General features: G+C 35.7%; 3 protein-coding genes and 1 pseudogene across 3 annotated transcripts; all 4 read left to right on the top strand.

Annotated features, from left to right (window-relative positions):
- Positions 1-2,760: 2,760 nt before the first annotated feature.
- Positions 2,761-2,921, top strand: LOC127665959 (keratin-associated protein 20-2-like; annotated as a pseudogene).
- Positions 2,922-7,759: 4,838 nt separating this feature from the next.
- On the top strand, positions 7,760-7,921 carry LOC127665958 (keratin-associated protein 20-2-like). Its single transcript, XM_052158591.1, has one exon. It carries the CDS (start codon positions 7,760-7,762, stop codon positions 7,919-7,921), a length of 162 nt encoding a protein of 53 aa, XP_052014551.1.
- Positions 7,922-13,841: 5,920 nt separating this feature from the next.
- Positions 13,842-14,009, top strand: LOC127665950 (keratin-associated protein 20-2-like). The gene has a single exon (XM_052158584.1). The coding sequence runs from the start codon at positions 13,842-13,844 to the stop codon at positions 14,007-14,009; it is 168 nt and encodes a 55-aa protein (XP_052014544.1).
- Positions 14,010-19,234: 5,225 nt separating this feature from the next.
- LOC127665945 (keratin-associated protein 20-2-like) lies at positions 19,235-19,408 on the top strand. Its single transcript, XM_052158578.1, has one exon. The coding sequence runs from the start codon at positions 19,235-19,237 to the stop codon at positions 19,406-19,408; it is 174 nt and encodes a 57-aa protein (XP_052014538.1).
- The last annotated feature ends 1,326 nt before the right edge of the window (positions 19,409-20,734 follow it).

The raw sequence follows: 20,734 nt of genomic DNA, 5'->3' as shown, positions 1-20,734 counted from the left end.
TGGCTTGAAGCTTCCTCTGGGCAAACACTGCCAATTAAGTTCTTAGTCTATCAAATCCAGATAGCTCCTCAGAGCATGGTACAAAATGAATGAAGGACTCCATTTATGGCTTCCCCTTCTCTGAGCTTGTCTGAGTAGACTGATCACCCACACCCAGTACCTATGGAAGGTTGAGTATTCCTTGGCAAATCTACAAGTTCAAATACCTCTTTCCTGATAAGAACACACCCAGCAAGTATCTGGGACTCCTGGAATGTCTTTTCCTACAAATGAGACATTCACAGTACTTTAAATTCTAGCAAATGATTTTCATCCACCCTGAAACCTCCTCCTTACTCTCTACAGTATATATATATATATATATATATATATATATATATATATATATATATATATATATATATATATATATATCAGGGATATATATATCCCTGATTTACCCACAATAAAAAATATGAGCACAAGCTAAGATTCTGTAAGAGAACTATTTCATAAAAATCCTCAGTGAAGGACTTCTGTTCCTGCATGCATTCCCAGCCTGACCAGTTTACTGTAGAGTCAACACATTCGGGAGTTACCTTCTTCCTTCCAGCCTAGTGTGCAGAGGCTCCTGTACACCAGAGGAGAAGAAATGGAAGAAAAACAGCTGATCCCCAGCATGCACACAGCTGACAAGTACGCCACAGGTTCCTAAACAAACAAACAATGTCAAATATAAAAATATATAAAAAATATAAAAAAAACAACAAATATAAAAATGCATCTATTAAATGATCCAGCTATGCCATTCTTGGCCATATAAACATAACTGCTTATCCATGATCATTCCTGCTCTATTCAATATATCCAGGAAACAGGGACAGCCTTGATTTCCATTACAGATAAATGTATATTAAATCAATGTTCCATTTACACAATTGAACACAGTTGACCTAAAAGTCAAATGTCACAGATTTTGTGGATGTGAGCTTGGAATCTTCAAATATATATTCCCTTTAGAATACCCTATATAATAGTGCTATAGAAGTTTTTTGTATTGACATGTACATTTAGTCATTTCATTTAATATTTGATGTATGGTATTAGATGCAGGCACTTTCCTTGTGCCTCTATACATACAATAGTTTTGGTATACAATGGACACAACTAAACCACTGGAAGTATTTGTGGTTGCAAAGGAATTATAAAATTGTCCAATAGCTGTTTACCATGCTGTCACCTCATTAACATAGATTATTCTCTGTGTCAATCTAGCTGTCTAAATGCTTAACTATATATAACTTATTTGAATCAACCTATGATTTGGTAAATTTATAAAAAGTTAAAAGTTCAAATCTTTCAAATATGTTTTTCACCATTCAAAACAGTAACTCCTCCATCAGCTACAAACTGAGACAAAGTGCTATGTCTTCTCTGGTTTCTCTTAAGCAATCCAGACAGTTTCTTTTGTTTTTTTCTTCAATTTTTGCTTTTTTTTTATAGGACTACAGAGGGTACCTAATGTTTGTGATAGCTATGTAAGCATACCATGAAGCATATTCTGGCAATTGTCCACAATAATTCTCTGAATAGGTACATGTATGTGAATGTGAATATGTATGTATGTAAGTATGTATGTATGTATGTATATATGAATGTATGCATATATGTATGCATGAAAATATGTGTGTATATATGCATGTATGCATTTTGTGTCATATATATGTTCAGTGAACATACAAATATGTTTCAGTTGATGACTGATGTGCATAGATTAAAAATGAGATGATTTTTTCAGGTACTTTGCTTGATCTACCAATTTTATTCCCATAAGGTTGGCTCTCCCATAGAACATGGAGTTAGGCTGACAATAAGTAATGCTAATGATCTGTAGCTTATGGTAGCTCTGAATAAAGGAATGTGAATACATCCAGATTTTTACATGGATTCTGGGGATTTTTAAATAATCCTCATGCTTACCCAGTAAGTAGTCATCTGTCCAAACAAAGGTAAAACTCATAAAGTTATGTCTGTTGTTTCTCTGAAGAGCTAATTGACTAATGCAAAATGAAGTATATAAATCAAGACTTACCTTGCTTCAAACACCAAATCAGAATGCCCATTACAGTTTTACCTACAAAATCTTCACATGGGCCGCCAAAGGAGAGTACATAATACATATTTTTTATGCATATAAATAGTCATATTTTCTGTTTATTTTTAAAGCAAGATATAATAAAACAAGTTATTAGGAATAAATCAAAACATATTAACATAAGATAGCAACTACACACAAAATAACAAATAATATAACCATAATCACCTTATTGTTGATAAGACTCAAAAAGTATAAACCTTAAGATAAGATTCATTTAAAGTAACAAAAAGAAGGTTAAAAAAGATCTTCTTTTACAGATAGGGTAATGCAATCACTGTATGTAAAAAGAAGAAAATTATGTAATGATTTATATTACATGAGAGGATTGTGTGCTGTATTCTATGAACTACATGAAGAAGAACCTGGAGACCTGAAAATTGTATCAGATCCATTATTTGACCATGACATCCTGAGGAAGGAGATCAAATATCTCAGCTATGCAGCACTGTGTGTCCAGTAACTCGTGATGTTGTCTGTAGCACAGTGCAGAGACATGTGACACTATAATACCTGTGGTTTTCCCAACAACAACCTGGGTGTATAAAAGGCCCTTGGGAGATGGTGAAACCAAGACTCAAGGAACCTACTGCCTGTCTTCCTCTCTACACTCCACTCCTGACACCATGTGTTACTACGGCAGCTATTATGGAGGATTGGCTATGGCTATGGTGGCCTAGGCTATGGCTATGGCTGTGGTTATGGCTATGGTAGCTATGGTAACTATGGTTATGGCTGTTGCCGCCCACTCTGCTGTAGAAGATACTGGTCCTGTGGCTTCTACTGAGGACATTCAGCAACTGCTCACTACCACTTTCTTCACTTCACCTGTCTCTAAATATCTTCATCAATTTTTAATCTCTGAGGAATAATATGTGACACATAGAATGTCCACCCACTTCTTCCTCTCTAATTTGATTTCATAAATGTTTACAGCAAAGTTCTTCATTCTCATTATAATGCCTTTCAAAATGTGTTTTGCTTGCATTTGTTCCCATATGTATGTTCTTTAAATAAATTTTGAGAAAATGATTTATTCTCCTTGTTTTATTAAATGTGAGATGTGCATTTTGGAATTTGTGTGTTTGACTGTAGATGTATGGTTTTTGTGAGCAAATGTGATGGTATTAAAGAGACAAGGCATGAGAGCAAGAGGGGGAAGAGAAGAAAATTTCCTTTCCAAACTTTATTCTATTGGTAGAAAATTTTAATATCTTCATATTTCTGCTATTATTATGTCACAATGAATTTGTAAGGGAAGATGACCCTGTAGGAAGACCAGCAGTCTCAACTAACCTGGACTCCTAAGATCTCACAGACACTGGGCCACCAACTAGGCAGCATACACCAGCTGATATGAGGCCAACAACTCATATACAGTAGAAGACTCCTGGGTCTAGACTCAGTCAGAGAAGATGCACTTAACCATCAAGTGACTGGAGGTCCCAGGGAGTAGGAAGTTCTGATGGGGTGGAACATGGAGAGGTGGGGACATGGTTGTGGAGACAGGTGGAGGAGGTTAGAAGGCAGAACAGTCTGAAGGTGCACCTGGAGGAGGAAAAATCTAGACTGTAAAAAAAAATTTTTTTAATTTAAAAATAGGATATTTCTCTGAAATCACATTCTTTTGTTTTTAACTTATATTGGGAGATCTAACGCAAATAGGTTCTCTAAGTATTTCTCAATCTCTTCAGAAACTTCTATAATGAGTGTCACCAAACAAAACCTCAACCAGCACAAGCTTTCTTTCCTTCATGTGTTCTCTAACAATCATTTCTGTCTAATAACCTTTTTATTAATAACTATATGGAACATGACATTGTGACTTTGACTTAAATTTTTGTAAGTATTTGTTATCGCTATGTTTTCTTTAAGAATATACTTATGAAGATTCTCTATTTTGACATCAATTAATTTTCTTTGTGTTGGTTATTTTTAGGTATTTCATATGAATTTTTGACTTCTATTTCTTTGTAGAAAAATTAGTGTGTGTATTGTAGAACCTATTAGATGGGTACATTTAGACTTATCTATTTTCTTTCTGATGCTTGAGCTTTTGAATTCATACATTTATGAAAATAAGCAATGAACCTTCTAATGTGTATTGTTTTTTCTCATTAGTTCTTAGAAAATCCAGGACAATGTATTTGAATAAATTTCATAGGTTTTTCCCTTCTCTTCTCAGATTCACCTACTTTATTCCAAACATACTTTATGCTCTCTTTATTTTTCTTTAAACTCTTCAAGTCCAATTAAGATACCGATATACTCTAGGATGGGTGCATATCACCTGACACTTAGTTCTCATACCCAGGTCCACACCCCTAAACAAACTGACTCTACACATTCTAACAGCTATCAAATATACATATCTGAAAGCCACGTATCTAAAAGTAGGAAGGTGGGCCCACCTCCTGATATCATGTTGGGATTTTTCTGCCTTGAGCTTTTTTCTGCCATGTCTTGTGTATTCTTCCTTTTCTAGAATCTATGGGTCCATAAGAGCAGCCCCCTGCTGTTTCTTTCTGCAAAGAAAACAGTTTCTTTGTAGTCATCTGTTGTTTCTTCAAGTAATGCTGAGAATAACCAGTCTTTTTCTGTACATTGTGTCTAGTTTGAGATCTCTGCAATACTTACAAGAAACTCCAAAAAGGCATGTCTCTGTTCAAAGATGAGAGGTTCTCTAAACTAAGAGCATTAAAATTTCCTTAAAAGTTTTTCTAGAGCTACAAACATCCAGTAGAACAAAGATAGCCTTTTCAATGAATGGTGCTGGTTCAACTAGAGGTCTGCATGCCAAAGAATGCAAATTGATCCATTCTTATCCCCTTGTATTAAGCTCAAGTCCAAGTGGATCAAGAACCTCCACATAAAACAAGACACACTGAAACTAATAGGAAAAACACTGTAGAAGAGCCTTGAGGACATGGGCACAGGGGACAATTTCCTGAAAAGAACACCAATAGCTCATGCTCTAAGATCAAGAATTGACAAGTGGGACCTCATGAAACTACAAAGTTTCTGTAAGGCAAAGGATATTTTCAAAAGGACAAAATGGCAATCAACAAATTGGGAAAAAATCTTTACCAACACTATATCTGACAGAGGGCTTATATCTAAGATATGCAAAGAGCTCAAGAAGGTAGACTCCAGAGACCCAAATATACCCCTTTAAAAATGGGGTACACAGGTAAACAAAGAATTTTCACCTGAGGAATATCGAATGGCTGAGAAGCACCTGAAGAAATGTTCAACATCCTTAGTCATCAGGAAAACGCAAACCAAAACAACCCTGAGATTTCACCTCACACCAGTCAGAATGGCTAAGATCAAGAAGGAGAAAACAGGTGCTGGCGAGGGTGTGGAGAAAGGAGAATATTCCTACAATGCTGGTGGGGTTGCAAGCTGGTACTACCACTCTGGAAATCAGTCTGGCAGTTCCTCAGAAAACTGGCAATGATACTTCCAGAGGACCCGGCTGTACGACTCCTGGGCATATGCCCAGAGGATTTCCCAGCATGTAATAAGGATACATGCTCTACTATGTTCATAGCAGCCCTATTTATAATAGCCAGAAGCTGGAAAGAACCCAGATGTCCCTCAACAGAGGAATGGATACAGAAAATGTGGTATATATACACAATGGAATACTATTCAGCCATTAGAAACAAGTAATTCATGAAATTCTTCAAATAAATGGATGGAACTGGAGAACATCCTCCTATGTGAGGTAACCCAGTCTCAAAAGAACACTCATGGTATGCACTCACTGATAAAAGGGTATTAGCCTAGAAGCTTGAAATACCTGAGACAAAATTTACATATCAAATGATGCCCAAGAAGAAGGAAGGAATGGCCCGTGGTCCTAGAAGAGCTCAGTGCAGCAGTGCAGGGAAATACCAGGACAGGGAAGTGGGAAGGTGTAGATTGGGGGAGAGGGGGATCTAATAGGGCTTAGGGGACTTTCAGGGAGGGGGTATCCAGGAAAGGGAAAATCACTTGAAATGAAAATAAAGAATATATGTAATAAAAAAAGTTTTTTTTCTAAAACCTGGTCTATTTATCAGAATACTAGTAGTAGAATCTCCCTTAAAGATAATTTGCAAATTTTAGTCCAAATTATGGCAACCATGTTGGATTGTATCTCTCTTGCAAACTTAAATTCAATCAGAAAGGGGTAGATTACTCCTAAGCTGCTCATGTTCCTATTATAGCTCTGCACATGTATTAACTCTTCAGTCATCTCTTTAGCTCATAGAGTTCACAGGTTTCTAAAAAGGATCATTCATTTTATCTTCCATTAATGTGCATACTACCATTCAGCACATGAACGTTACACAGTGGGTGTGAAACCTCGAAGTCAGGAAAAGCTTGAATTTTTCCATGTTCCATGACTCAGTTGAGTCTTCAACAGTGTTTGGTAGTCATGTACTAGAGTACACAACAACATTGGAAACACCCTGTAATATTTAGAGGTCTCTTGGCTAAAAAGATGAGTGGAGTGTTAATATGTGTGCCCTTAGGTGTATACCTATGTATTATGTATGTGTGTGTGTATTTTGTGTCATATATGTATGTTGTGTAAGCATAAATATACATCAAAGATGATGGATGTGTGTAAATGCCCAATGAACATGTTGTGTCATGTAACTTTTTCTGTGAATCAATTTGGTTCCTACTAGATTGGCTATCTCATGAACATGGAGGCAGACTGACAATCATTAAGTCATTGTACTCCTCTTGTATCTAAGTCAAATAACATTGCAGTGTAAGAATATGAATATACCCACACTACCTAATAGTTTCTTAGAATTTTTAATGAATTCTTGCACAAGTACTCATCAACTTCACCGTTAAACTCACAAAGTTATATGTGTAACATTTTTCTGCATAGCTAAATGTAACGTGATGTAAAGTAAGTGCATAAATACTTGACTTGGTTTGTCCACTCAGCCATAATGCCATTCAGAGTCTCACCTACAAGACTTCACATAGTCTTTCACAGGGAAACACATAGACTGTATGCCTATAAAGGGTCTTATATTTTCTACTGATTTTAAAAGAAAGATGTAATGCAAAAAGTACTTAGGAACAAGCACAAACATATTACTATAAGATGCCGATTACATCAAGTAACGAATAGCATAACCAATAATTAGTTTGGTGTTCATGAGAAAGACCTAAGAAGCATAATACTCAAGATTCATTGAAAATAACAAAAAAGAGGACAAAAATGTCTGTATTTCACAGAAGTAATCAAAACACAACATATGTATATGGGGAAAAACTATGCAATAATTTATATCATCTGACAAAAGTATGTGAGATATAGTCAATAAAATATGTGAAAATGACCTGGAGACCTGGAAATTGTATCAGATCCATTATTTTGACCCTGAGATCCTGAGGAAGGATCACAAATATCTCAGCTATGCAGCTTTGTCTGTCCAGTAAATCACAACACTCATGATGTTTTCTGTAGCACAGTGCAGAGATGTGTGACACTATAATACCTGTGGTTTCCCAACAACAACCCAGCTGTATAAAAGGTCCTTGGGAGATGATAACACCCAGACTCAAGGAACCTACACCCTGTCTTCCTCTAAACACTCCACTCCTGACAACATGTGTTACTACGGCAGCTACTATGGAGGCCTGGGCTATGGCTATGGCTGTGGCTATGGCTGTGGCTGTGGCTATGGTGGCTATGGTGGCTATGCTGGCTATGGTTATGGCTGCTGCCGCCCACTGTGCTGTAGAAGGTACTGGTCCTGTGGCTTCTACTGAGAAGATTCAGCAGCTGCTCAATCTGACTTTTTTCACTTCAGATGTTCTTACATACCTACCTTCATACATTCTAACTTTAACTTAATAATCTCTGAGGAATAAGACATGAAATACAACATGCTCACACAATTCCCCTTCTTTAATTTGGTTGTATGAACTTTTGCTCCAAAGCTCTTTATTATTGTAATAATGACTTAAAAAATATGATCTTCTTGCTTTCATTCCCATATTAGGAATATATACATATGCTTTAAAATAAAATGTTTCCTTTTATATACTTTTCTTATTGTTTTGCTAAATGTTAGATGGATGTTTGTGACTTTATATATGTTTGGGTACAAATGCATGCTTCTGAACAAATGTGACTGGTAAAGGGATAAGGATTGAGAGCAAGATGGTAGAGAGAAGGAAACATCTGTTTAAATTTCTTTTTTAGTTGACAATTTTATAATCTTCATAATATACAAATCTTTTTGACTACAACTAAATTTGCAGAAATAATACAAGTTAGTTCTCTAAATATCTTGCAGACACTCCAGTACCTCCTATACTGCATGTGTTCTCTAACACCAAATTACTTTCTAATATCCATTTTATTAATAAATATATGGACAAGTATCAATGACTTACAATTTGGGAAATTCACCATTGGTATTCTGTAGATTTCCTTTAGGATAATATTTATGATGATTCTCTAATCATTTTATTGTCAGTTAATTTTTATGCTATTTATTTGAAGATATTTCCATAAACTTTGGTTTTTGACTTCCTATTTATATAAAATACTGTGTGTTTTGTCCTCTGTGCAGAACATTTTGGATGCATACCATCATGCTCTCTTATTTTCTGTATTTTGTGTGAGCTTTTGAATTTACATCCAATTAATTATGACGATATACAAAAGAAATTTGTAAGCCAGGCAGTGGTGGCACACACCTGTAATCCACGCATTTGGAAGGCAAAGGCAGACAGATTTCTGAGTTTGAGGCCAGCCTGGTCTTCAGAGTTAGTTCCAGGACAACCAGGCTATAGAAAAATAACCTGTCTCAAAAAAAAATAAATAAATAAAAGAAAGAAAGAAAGAAGAAAGAAAGAAAGAAAGAAAGAAAGAAAGAAAGAAAGAAAGAAAGAAAGAAAGAAAAGAAAAGAAAAGAAAACTCATACTAGAAATTATTTTTCTTGCTAATGATTAGAGAATATTTCAATGTATTTAAATAAAATTTATGTATTTTACCTTCTTTTATCAGAGTAACCCACCACCATGTCAAATGTTCTTTATGTCCGTTTTTTTTCCTGAAAATCATAACATTCAATCTACAATGCCTATATTCTCTGTAGTGACTTGTGATCATCTGAAAGTATAGCTGACCTATCCATAGCTAATCCCCTAAATAAGCCTCTCTACACATCTGAATAGCCATCAAATGGCAATGGCTACTTAGCTAAAAGTAGGAATGCGGGCCCATCTCTGGACACCACACTGGAAAATTTCTGGTGTGAGCTTGCATGTGCTGTCACAACTTCTGTGACCTCATAACAGCTTCTGCCTATAATGGAAAAGTATTGTTTCCTTTTAGTCATACATTCTTTCCTGACATAGAGCTGAGAAAAACATCAGTTTAGGATCTTTATGATAATCACCATCTGCTACAATAAGGGATCTATCTGCTTAAAGTTGAAAGGTTCACGAATCTAATGATATAACAATATCTCTTTACGAGTTTATCTAAAATAGGTCTATTTGACAGAATACTAATAGTATAATCTATCTTAGTGTCTGTTTGTATGTTCTTGTACAAATTTGGCTCTGGCTTGGTTTACATCTGTCTTGTGAACTTAAATTCAATAAGAAATGGGTAGACTACAACCAAGGTGTTCATATGCCTATTATAACTGTGCACAAGTATTAACAGTCCAGTCCATATTTTAGCTCACAGGTACTTAAAAATGATCATGCATTTTATCTTCCAGTATTGTCCATACTACAATTCAGCACTATGACAACTACACAATGGGAGGAGGGAGGCGGAGGCTTCAAGGTTAGGGCAAGATTTAATTCTTGATATTCTGTACATGTTTTGTGCCTCACCTAATTCTTCAAAAGGATCTTGCAATCTTGTTCTGAAAGTAAACAATAGAATGGCACCTACCTGTAATATTTAGAGGTTTATGGGCCTGATGTTCCAGAACTCCAAACAGGGTTACCTTTTTCTGACAATGGCCTTGGTCATGGTGTCTGACAGTGGCCTTGGTCATGGTGTCTGACAGTGGCCTTGGTCATGGTATCTCTTCACAGAGATTTAAACCCTAAGGCAGCTAATATGCAAAATACATAAAGAACTCAAGAAGTTAGACAACATCAACCCAAAAATCCCATTTTAAAAAATGGGATACAGACCTAATAGAATTCTCAGCAAAGGAATCTTGATTGGCTAAGAAGAATTAGAAGAAGTGTTCAACATTTTTAGCCATCAGAGAAAGGCAAATCAAACTGACTCTGAAATTCCAACTTATACTGGTTAGAATGGCAAAAATCAAAAACTGAAGTAATGGCACATTCTGGTGAAGACACGGAGCAAGGTCAGCACTTCGCCATTGCTAGTCAGAGTGTAAACGTGTACAACAACTTTGGAAATCAATTTGAAGTTTTCTAGAAAACTGGGAATAGTTCTACCTCAAGACTCAGCTATACAATTTCTGGGTGTATTCTCAAAATATGTCCTACTGGATCACAAAAAAACTTGCCCAACTATGTTCATAGCAGCTCTGGTAATAATACCCCAAAACTGGAAATTGCCTATCTGTCCCTCTTTTGAGGAATGGAATAAAAAACATGGTACATCTACACAATGGAATACTAAACAGCTAAAGGATATTAGCCATAAAATACAGGCTACAAAAACTACATTCCACAGATCCAAAGAAGCTAAAAAAGAAGGAAGACACAAGCAACAATGCTTGAATCTCATTTAGAAAGAAAAATAGTCACAGGATGTAGATGGAGTGACCTATCTAAGTTTGAGAAGGGATGGGAAGAGAAATGGAACTTTCAGGATCAGGTGTAGGAACAGTCAGGGAAGAGGACCAGAGAATCATGAGAATGAATGCAAAACTGCAGCTGTCGGGGATGGGTGACTGGGGAAATCTTGAGAACATGGAAAAGACCTGGAGTGTGGCAGGCTCACAAGAATCAATGGTAGTGATCTTAGCTGAGATCTCTCAGCATTGGGGATATACAACCTGATGAGGCCACCTCCTGTAGTCAGGTAGGAACCTCTTTGGACCAATAGGGAAATGATTGTAGACACAAAAATTTTAACCTAAAATTTATCATGCCTACAAAAAAATGCAGGAACAGGAAATGGAGCAGAGGCTGTAGAAATGGCTAACCAATTACCAGTCCAACTTGAGATTTATCCCATGGGCAAGCACCAATCCCTGACACCATTAATGATACTGTTATGCTTGCAGACAGAAGCCTAAAGTGACTGCCCTATGAGTAACTCCACCCATTGGCTGACTCAGACAAAAACCTATAGCCAAACATTGCATAGAGCTTGGGGACTCTTATGGGAGAATTTGAGGAAGAATTGAGAGCCCTGAAGGGGAAAGGAACTTCTCAAGAAGACCAACAGAGTCAACTAACCTAGACACTTGAGGGCTCTCAGAAATGTAACCACCATCTAAAGAGTATATAAAAGCTGTGCTTAGCCACGCCACCACCACCACGAATGTAGCAGAGGTACAGCTCATTCTTCATATGGGTCCTGAACAACTGCAGAACAACAGGCAGAAGGGGTTGTCCCTAAAACTCCTGCCTGACTGTGGAATTCATTCCCCTAGCTTGGATGTCTTATATGGTCTAAATAAAAGGATAAGGACCTAGTCCTGCAGAGACTTTATGTGCCAGGGTTGGGAGTGATGTGAGGGAGAGTACTCAAGTCTCTCAGAGGAGAAGGGGAGATGGTATGGGGTTAGGGGAGACTGGGAGGAGAACATTGATTTGGATACAAAGTAAATAAAAATGTGTGTGTGTGTGTGTGTGTGTGTGTGTGTATGTGTGTGTGTGTGTTACACAGATTTCCATGAACCCTGAAACTGCCTGATCTCTTCTTTCTTCATATTTCTATACATAAAACTGTTTAATGTGCCAGACAACCCTTTAATTCCACCAGTGGAGAGGTTGAAGCAGGTAGAACTCTGTGAGTTTGAGGCTTGCCTAACCTACAAAGCTAGTTACATGACAACTAGGACTCTGTTACACATAGAAACTCTGTTTCTAAAATCCAAGAGAGACTGACAGACACAGATCGTCAACAGACAGAAAGACAGAGGAAAAGAGAAATGACTGGGATTTTTTTAGCTAATAACCACAAAATTATATCACTGACAGTATTTGCAGGCCCAAAGAACATCAAATTGGACACTGCAAAATCAGAAGTAAATCTTCATAAAATTGTTCAAAAAGTATATTTACCATGTCACCTCATTTATATACACTTGTTGCTTTATAAAACTCCAAATTAAATGAAAACTACAAATATTTTATGTTACACAACATATATTTTGATAAATTTGCAAAAAGTTTGAAATTTAAGTTTGTCAGTGATGCTTTTGACCCTTCATAGCAATACTCTCTCTATCAGCTACAAATGGAGAAACAGTTCATGTACCTGACTTGGTCTTTTTCAAAGAGACTATACAATTTGTTTTTGTTTATACTCTACTTTTGTTTTTGAGGGGAGTACACTGATAATTCCATCTAATTTTTGTGCAAGCTATGTATGCATACCCTGAAGCATATACTGGCAAATGTCCATAGGATTTCTGTGAGTATGTATGTGTATGTACTTGGTATGTACATATAGATGTATACATGTATTTCTGCATAATATGTGTGGTATAAGCACACATGTGTTTGAGTAAATTAATGGATATGTACAGTGGCTGAATGAACCCACTGTATTATGTTCAATTTGCTAGGTTAATAATAAGCAAGTCATAGTGATCCTTTTGTACTCTACCATGTAGCATTATGATATATAAATCCACCCAAAATTTAACTTGGGTTCTAGTGATTTTTAACTATGTCCTCATGCATGTACAGCAAGTAATCTTATCCACTGACCTATTACCCCTGCCATTGTACAAACTCAGAAGATTTCACATTTATCATATCTCTGCAAAGCTAACTTGACCATAATTTTAACAGGTTATAAATCCTTGCCTTGGTTCAACCACACAATCATAATGCCTTAAAAAGTTACAGCTACAAAACTTTCCCATGGCCTTTCAAAGGGAAACATATAGTTTATGAATATAAATGGTCTTACATTTTCAGTTATTTTAAAATCAAGGTGTAATAAAATAAAAGTTCTTAGAAAAATATACAAACACATTAACATAGGATGAAAATTATCCACCAAGGATCAAATAACACAATGAATGATTAGGTCATTGTTCATGAGAAAGACTCAATAAGCATAATCCTCAAGATACGATTCAGTTAAAATAACAAAACAGAACAGAAAACACTGAATATTTTTTTTATTGGGGGAATGAAAACACAGCATGTGGAAAAAAGAAGAAAACTATGTAATGCTTTATAAAATCTGAGAGAATCAATGAGCTGTATTCAATAAACTACATGAAAAATTTCCTAGAGACCTAAAAATTATGTCCAATCCATTACTTGACCCTGAGATCCTGAAGAAGGAACACAAATATCTCAACTATGCAGCACTGTGTATACAGTAACTCATGATGTTTTCTGTAGCCCAGCTGAGAGGCGTGTGACACGATAATACCTGTGGTTTTCCCAAAAACAACCTGGGTGTATAAAAGGCCCTTGGGAGATAGTGACACCCAGACTCAAGGAACCCACTGCCTGTCTTCCTCTCTACACTCCACGCCTGACACCATGTGTTACTACGGCAGCTACTATGGAGGCCTGGGCTATGGCTATGGTGGCCTAGGCTATGGCTATGGTGGCTATGGCTATGGCTGTGGCTGTGGCTATGGTAGCTATGGTTATGGTTGTTGCCGCCCACTCTGCTGTAGAAGGTTCTGGTCCTGTGGCTTCTACTGAAAAGATTCAGCAGCTGCTAACTCCAAATTTCTGTATTTCAGAGGTTCTTAAATATCTTCATAAATTACCAGCTTAATTTAAAATCTTTGATATAGGGGAACCATAAGGTGCCAACCCCACTCTCCCTCTTTAATCAGATTAAATGAATATTTGTATCAAAGCACTTTATTCTCATCATAATGACTTAAAAAATGTGAGAAGCTTGTATTTCTCATATATGTGCTTTAAATAAAGTAATTTGTATAAAATAATTGTTTCTCGTTGTTTTACTAAATGTGAGATGTATATTTCTGAATTTATATTGATTTGATTATACATATGAGATTTTTCTGTGTACAAATGTAAATGTATAAAAGGGAAAAGGAAAGAGAACAAGAGTTCAGTTAGGATAGCTCTGTTCTCAAGAGTGGGTAGCTGTCCACTGAGGTTTAGTTTAACTACCCAGTGCCACACACCTAGAGAAACTGATTCTCCACCTACTAGCAGCTACCAAATAGCAACAGACCCTTATGTAAAAGTAGGATTGTAGGCCCACATCCTGATACCATGTTGGAATTTTCCTGCCTTGAGCTTGCACAGATTTTGTGCATTTTCCTCCCGTCGCTGTGAGTTCATAGGAGCAGCTCCCTGCTGTGTCTGGAAAACACAGTTTCCTTGTAGTCATCTTTTGATTCCTCAAGTAGAGGTGAGATTACCACACCCTTAGTCTGTGCATTTTCTCCAGTTTGAGATCTCTGTGATAATCAGAATACATTCCAAATTGGGAGTGTTATCTGCTCAAAGCTGGGAAGTTCTCTAATCTAAATATATAAAAATATCCTTAGGAGTTTTTCTATTAAAACTCTTGGTGTATTTATCAGAACACAAGTAGTAGGATCTCACTTAGGGTCTGTTTGCAGGATCTTGTCCAAATAATAGTGTGAGGTTCCGTTACATCTGTCTTTTGAACATAAATTCAATCAGAAAGGGATAGATTACTCCCAAATTCTTCATGTTGCTAGTACAGCTGTGCACATGTATTAACAGCCTAGTATAGATTTTTTTTTAACTCACAGAAGTCACAGGTAGTTAAAAATAATCCAGTGTTTCACATTCCATTTGTGTCCATTCTACCTTTCAGCACAATGAAAGTTACACAATGGGGGTGAAGCTATGAGGCTAGGAGAAGCTTCAATTTTCCATGTTCTGTGTCTCACCTAAGTCTTCAACAACAGGGTTTTTGAACTGGTTATGGACGCAAACAACAGTATTGATCATGGACTGTAATATTTGTAGGTCTATGAGACCCCGCTAGTCAAGAATTCCTAAAGAGATAAACTATACCTGGAATATGCCTTTTATTATTTTAGCCTGTGATGTCTTCTAAGGATATTTTGGCCCAATATAGGTTAATTCAATTTTTAATGTACAATCAATATATATAACAATATGAATATATTTATTTTAAATTCCATTGATCAATACATCTATTTTTAAAGTCAGTACCATGGTGCTTGTTAATATAGCTTCATAAAAATCAAAGTATGTGTAAGAGGCCATGTGTTTATATACAGAATATGTATATGAGAGCATCTACAAAGGCAAGGAGATTTCCATGCAACTTTCATGTGAGATCCTTAGTGTTAATTTTCCCTCCTTTCCTCCTTTCCATCAAGTAGCCTACTGAACCATTCTTGTTCCATTATAACTTTTGCCCCGTGACATCACTCTATTTTATCGCAAATCCACTCATAGCCTTCCCCACTTAGGCACATGCATATGTTACTGATATGTTGATGACTACAAGGCTATAATAGTAAACACCATGATACTGACATTAAAAACAGATGGACTGATCTATAGAATATGATAAAATATATGAACAACCTGCCACAGGAAATTGCTTTTGGAAATAACCAAGGACATAAGAACAACAACTGTGACCTCATGAGACTAGAAAGCTCTATATAATAAAGCCCATCATCATTCAAAGAAAGAGGGGTCAGAAATTACAAGTTAAAACATTAACTTCTATACATCAAATGAAAGTTTAGTATCTAGAATACACAAAGAACTCAAAAATCTAAAATCAAGAGAACAAACTACTCAAATATTAAAAAGGGTATGGAATTAAACAGGATTTTCTCAAATGATGAAATATAAATGAAAGAGGAAAAATATTAAAAATTATTCAGTATGATTGGACATCAGAAAAATACAAATCAAACTACTTTGAAATTTATTCTTACCTCAGTCAGAATGGCTAAAATAAAAAACACAATTGACTAAAGATAGTGGTGTGGACTCGAAAAAAGGGATAGATAGATAGATAGATAGATAGATAGATAGATAGATAGATAGATAGGTAGATAGATAAATAGATACATAGATACATAGATACATAGATATAGATACATAGATACATAGATACATAGATGATAGATGGAGATGAAGATAGATATAGATAGATATAGAGATAGAGATATAGAAAGAGATAGAGACAGAGGTACATTTAGAGATAGAAATTATAGGTATTTCAAGTTGTATGAATGTGTACACCACTGTAGAAATTGGCTTTAAGCTTCCTCTGGGTAAACACTGCCAATTAAGTTCTTAGTCTACCAAATCCAGATAGCTCCTCAGAGCATGGTACAAAATGAACAAAGGACTCCATTTATGGCTTCCCCTTCTCTGAGCTTGTCTGAGTAGCCTGATTACCCACACCCACTACCTGTGGAAGGTTGAATATTCCTTGGCAAACCTACAAGTTCAAATACCTCTTTCCTGATAAGAACACACCCAGCAAGTATATAGGAATCCTGGAATGTCTCTTCCTACAAATGAGACATTCACAATATTTTAAATTCTAGCCAATGATTTTCATCCACCCTGAAACCTCCTCCTTACTCTCTACAGTATATATATATATATATATATATATATATATATATATATATATATATATATATATATCCCTGATTTACCCACAACAAAAAATATGAGCGCAAGCTAAGATTCTGTAAGAGAACTATTTCATAAAAATCCTCAGTGAAGGACTTCTCCCAGCTTGACCAGTTTACTGTAGAGTCAACACATTCTGGAGTTACCTTCTTCCTTCCAGCCTAGTGTGCAGAGGCTCCTGTACACCAGAGGAGAAGAAATGGAAGAAAAACAGCTGATCCCCAGCATGCACAGAGCTGACAAGTATGCCACAGGTTCCTAAACAAACAAACAATGTCAAATATATTAACAACAAATATAAAAATGCATCTACTAAATGATCCAGCTATGCCATTCTTGGCCATATAAACATAACTGCTTATCCATGATCATTCCTGCTCTATTCAATATATCTAGGAAACAGGGACAGCCTTGATTTCCATTACAGATAAATGTATATTAAAACAATGTTCCATTTACACAATTGAACACAGTTGACCTAAAAGTCAAATGTCACAGATTTTTTGGATGTGAGCTTGGAATCTTCAAATATATATTCCCTTTAGAATACCCTATATAATAATGCTATAAAAGTTTTTTGTATTGACATGTACATTTAGTCATTTCATTTAAAATTTGATGTATGGTATTAGATGCAGGCACTTTCCTTCTGCCTCTATACATACAATTGTTTTGGTATACAATGGACACAACTATACCACTGGAAGTATTTGTGGTTGCAAAGGAATTATAAAATTGTCCAATAGCTGTTTACCATGCCGTCACCTCATTAACATAGATTATTCTCTGTGTCAATCTAGCTGACTAAATGCTTAACTATATATAACTTATTTGAATCAACCTATGATTTGGTAAATTCATAAAAAGTTAAAAGTTTAAATCTTTCCAATATGTTTTTCACCATTCAAAACAGTAACTCCTCCATCAGCTACAAACTGAGACAAAGTGCTATGTCTTCTCTGGTTTCTCTTAAGCAATCCAGACAGTTTCTTTTGTTTTTTCTTCATTTTTTGCTTTTTTTTATAGGACTACGGAGGGTACCTAATTTTTGTGATAGCTATGTAAGCATATCATGAAGCATATTCTGGTAATTGTCCACAATAATTCTCTGAATAGGTACATGTATGTGAATGTGTATATGTATGTATGTAAGTATGTATGTATATATGAATGTATGCATATATGTATGCATGAAAATATGTGTATATATATGCATGTATGCATTTTGTGTCATATATATGTTCAGTGAACATACAAATATGTTTCAGTAGATGACTGATGTGCATAGATTAAAAAATGAGATGATTTTTCAGGTACTTACCAATTTTATTCCCATAAGGTTGGCTCTCCCATAGAACATGGAGTTAGGCTGACAATAAGTAATGCTAATGCTCTGTAGCTTATGGTAGCTCTGAATAAAGGAATGTGAATACATCCAGATTTTTACATGGATCCTGGGGATTTTTAAATAATCCTTATGCTTACCCAGTAAGTAGTCATCTGTCCAAACAAAGGTTAAATTCATAAAGTTATGTCTATGGTTTCTCCGAAGAGCTAATTGACTGATGTAAAATGAAGTATATAAATAAAGACTTACCTTGCTTCAAACACCAAATCAGAATGCCCTTTACAATTTTACCTACAAAATCTTCACATGGGCTCCCAAAGGAAAGTACATAATACATATTTTTATGCATATAAATAGTCATATTTTCTGTTTATTTTTAAAGCAAGATATAATAAAACAAGTTATTAGGAATAAATCAAAACATATTCACATAAGATAGCAACTACTCACAAAATAACAAATAATATAACCATAATCAGCTTATTGTTGATAAGACTCAAAAAGTATAATCCTCAAGATAAGATTCATTTAAAGTAACAAAAAGAAGGTTAAAAAAGATCTTCTTTTACAGATAGGGTAATGTAATCACTGTATGTAAAAAGAAGAAAATTATGTAATGATTTATATTACATGAGAGTATTGTGTGCTGTATTCTATGAACTACATGAAGAAGAACCTGGAGACCTGAAAATTGTATCAGATCCATTATTTGACCATGAGATCCTGAGGAAGGAGCACAAATATCTCAACTATGCAGCACTGTGTATCTGGTAACTCGTGATGTTGTCTGTAGCACAGTGCAGAAAAATGTGACACTATAATACCTGTGGTTTTCCCAACAACAACCTGGGTGTATAAAAGGCCCTTGGGAGATGGTGAAACCAAGACTCAAGGAACCTACTGCCTGTCTTCCTCTCTACACTCCACTCCTGACACCATGTGTTATTACAGCAGCTACTATGGAGGCCTGGGCTATGGCTATGGTGGCCTAGGCTATGGCTATGGTGGCCTAGGCTATGGCTATGGCTGTGGCTATGGCTATGGTGGCTATGGTTATGGTTGTTGCCGCCCACTCTGCTGTAGAAGATACTGGTCCTGTGGCTTCTACTGAGGACATTCAGCAACTGCTCACTACCACTTTCTTCACTTCACCTGTCTCTAAATATCTTCATCAATTTTTAATCTCTGAGGAATAATATGTGACACATAGAATGTCCACCCTCTTCTTCCTCTCTAATTTGATTTCATAAATGTTTACAGCAAAGTTCTTCATTCTCATTGCAATGCCTTTTAAAATGTGTTTTGCTTGCATTTGCTCCCATATGTATATTCTTTAAATAAATTTTGAGAAAATGATTTATTCTGCTTGTTTTACTAAATGTAAGATGTGTATTTTGGAATTTGTGTGTTTGACTGTAGATGTATGGTTTTTGTGGGCCAATGTGATGGTATTTAACAGAAAATGTGTGAGAGCAAGAGGGAGAAGAGAAGAAAATTTTCTTTTTAAACTTTCTTCTATTGGTAGAAAATTTTAATATCTTCATATTTCTGCTATTATTATGTAACAATGAATTTGTAAGGGAAGATGATCCTGTCGGAAGACCAGCAGTCTCAACTAACCTGGACCCCTGAAATATCACAGATACTCGGCCACCAACTAGGCAGCATACACCAGCTGATATGAGGCCAACAACTCATATACAGTATAAGACTCCTAGATCTAGACTCAGTCAGAGAAGATGCACTTAACCATCAAGAAACTGGAGGTGCCAGAGAGTAGGAAGTTCTGATGGGGTGGGACATTGAGAGGTGGGGACATGATTGTGGAGACAGATGGAGAAGGTATAGAAGCCAGAACAGTCTGAAGGTGCGCCTGGAGGAGGAAAAATCTGGACTGTAAAAAAATTTTTTTTATTTTAAAAAGATGATATTTCTCTGAAATCACATTCTTTTGTTTTTAACTTATATTGGAAGCACTAACACAAATAGGTTCTCTAAGTATTTCTCAATCTCTTCAGAAACTTCTATAATGAGTGTCACCATACGCAACCTCACCCAACACAAGCTCTCTTTCCTCCAGGTGTTCTCTAACAGTCATTTCTGTCTTATAACCTTTTCATTAATAACTATATGGAACATGACATTGTGACTTTGACTTACATTTTTGAAAGTTTTTTAGTCATCTGTAGGTTTTCTTTAAGAATATATTTATGAAGTTTCTCTAACTATTTTGACATCAATTAACTTTCTTTGTGTTAGTTAATTTTAGGTATTTCATATGAATTTTTGACTTCTATTTCTTTGTAGAAAAATTAGTGTGTGCATTGTAGAACCTATTAGGTGGGTATATTTAGACTTTTCTATTTTCTTTCTGATGTTTGAGGTTTTGAATTCATACATTTATGAAAATAAGCAAAGAACCTTATAATGTGTATTC

Source organism: Apodemus sylvaticus, chromosome 15 (genome assembly GCF_947179515.1).
Source record: "Apodemus sylvaticus chromosome 15, mApoSyl1.1, whole genome shotgun sequence".
NCBI lineage: Eukaryota > Metazoa > Chordata > Mammalia > Rodentia > Muridae > Apodemus > Apodemus sylvaticus.
Note: the sequence above shows the minus strand (reverse complement) of the source record. Positions and strands in the feature narration are given on the sequence as shown.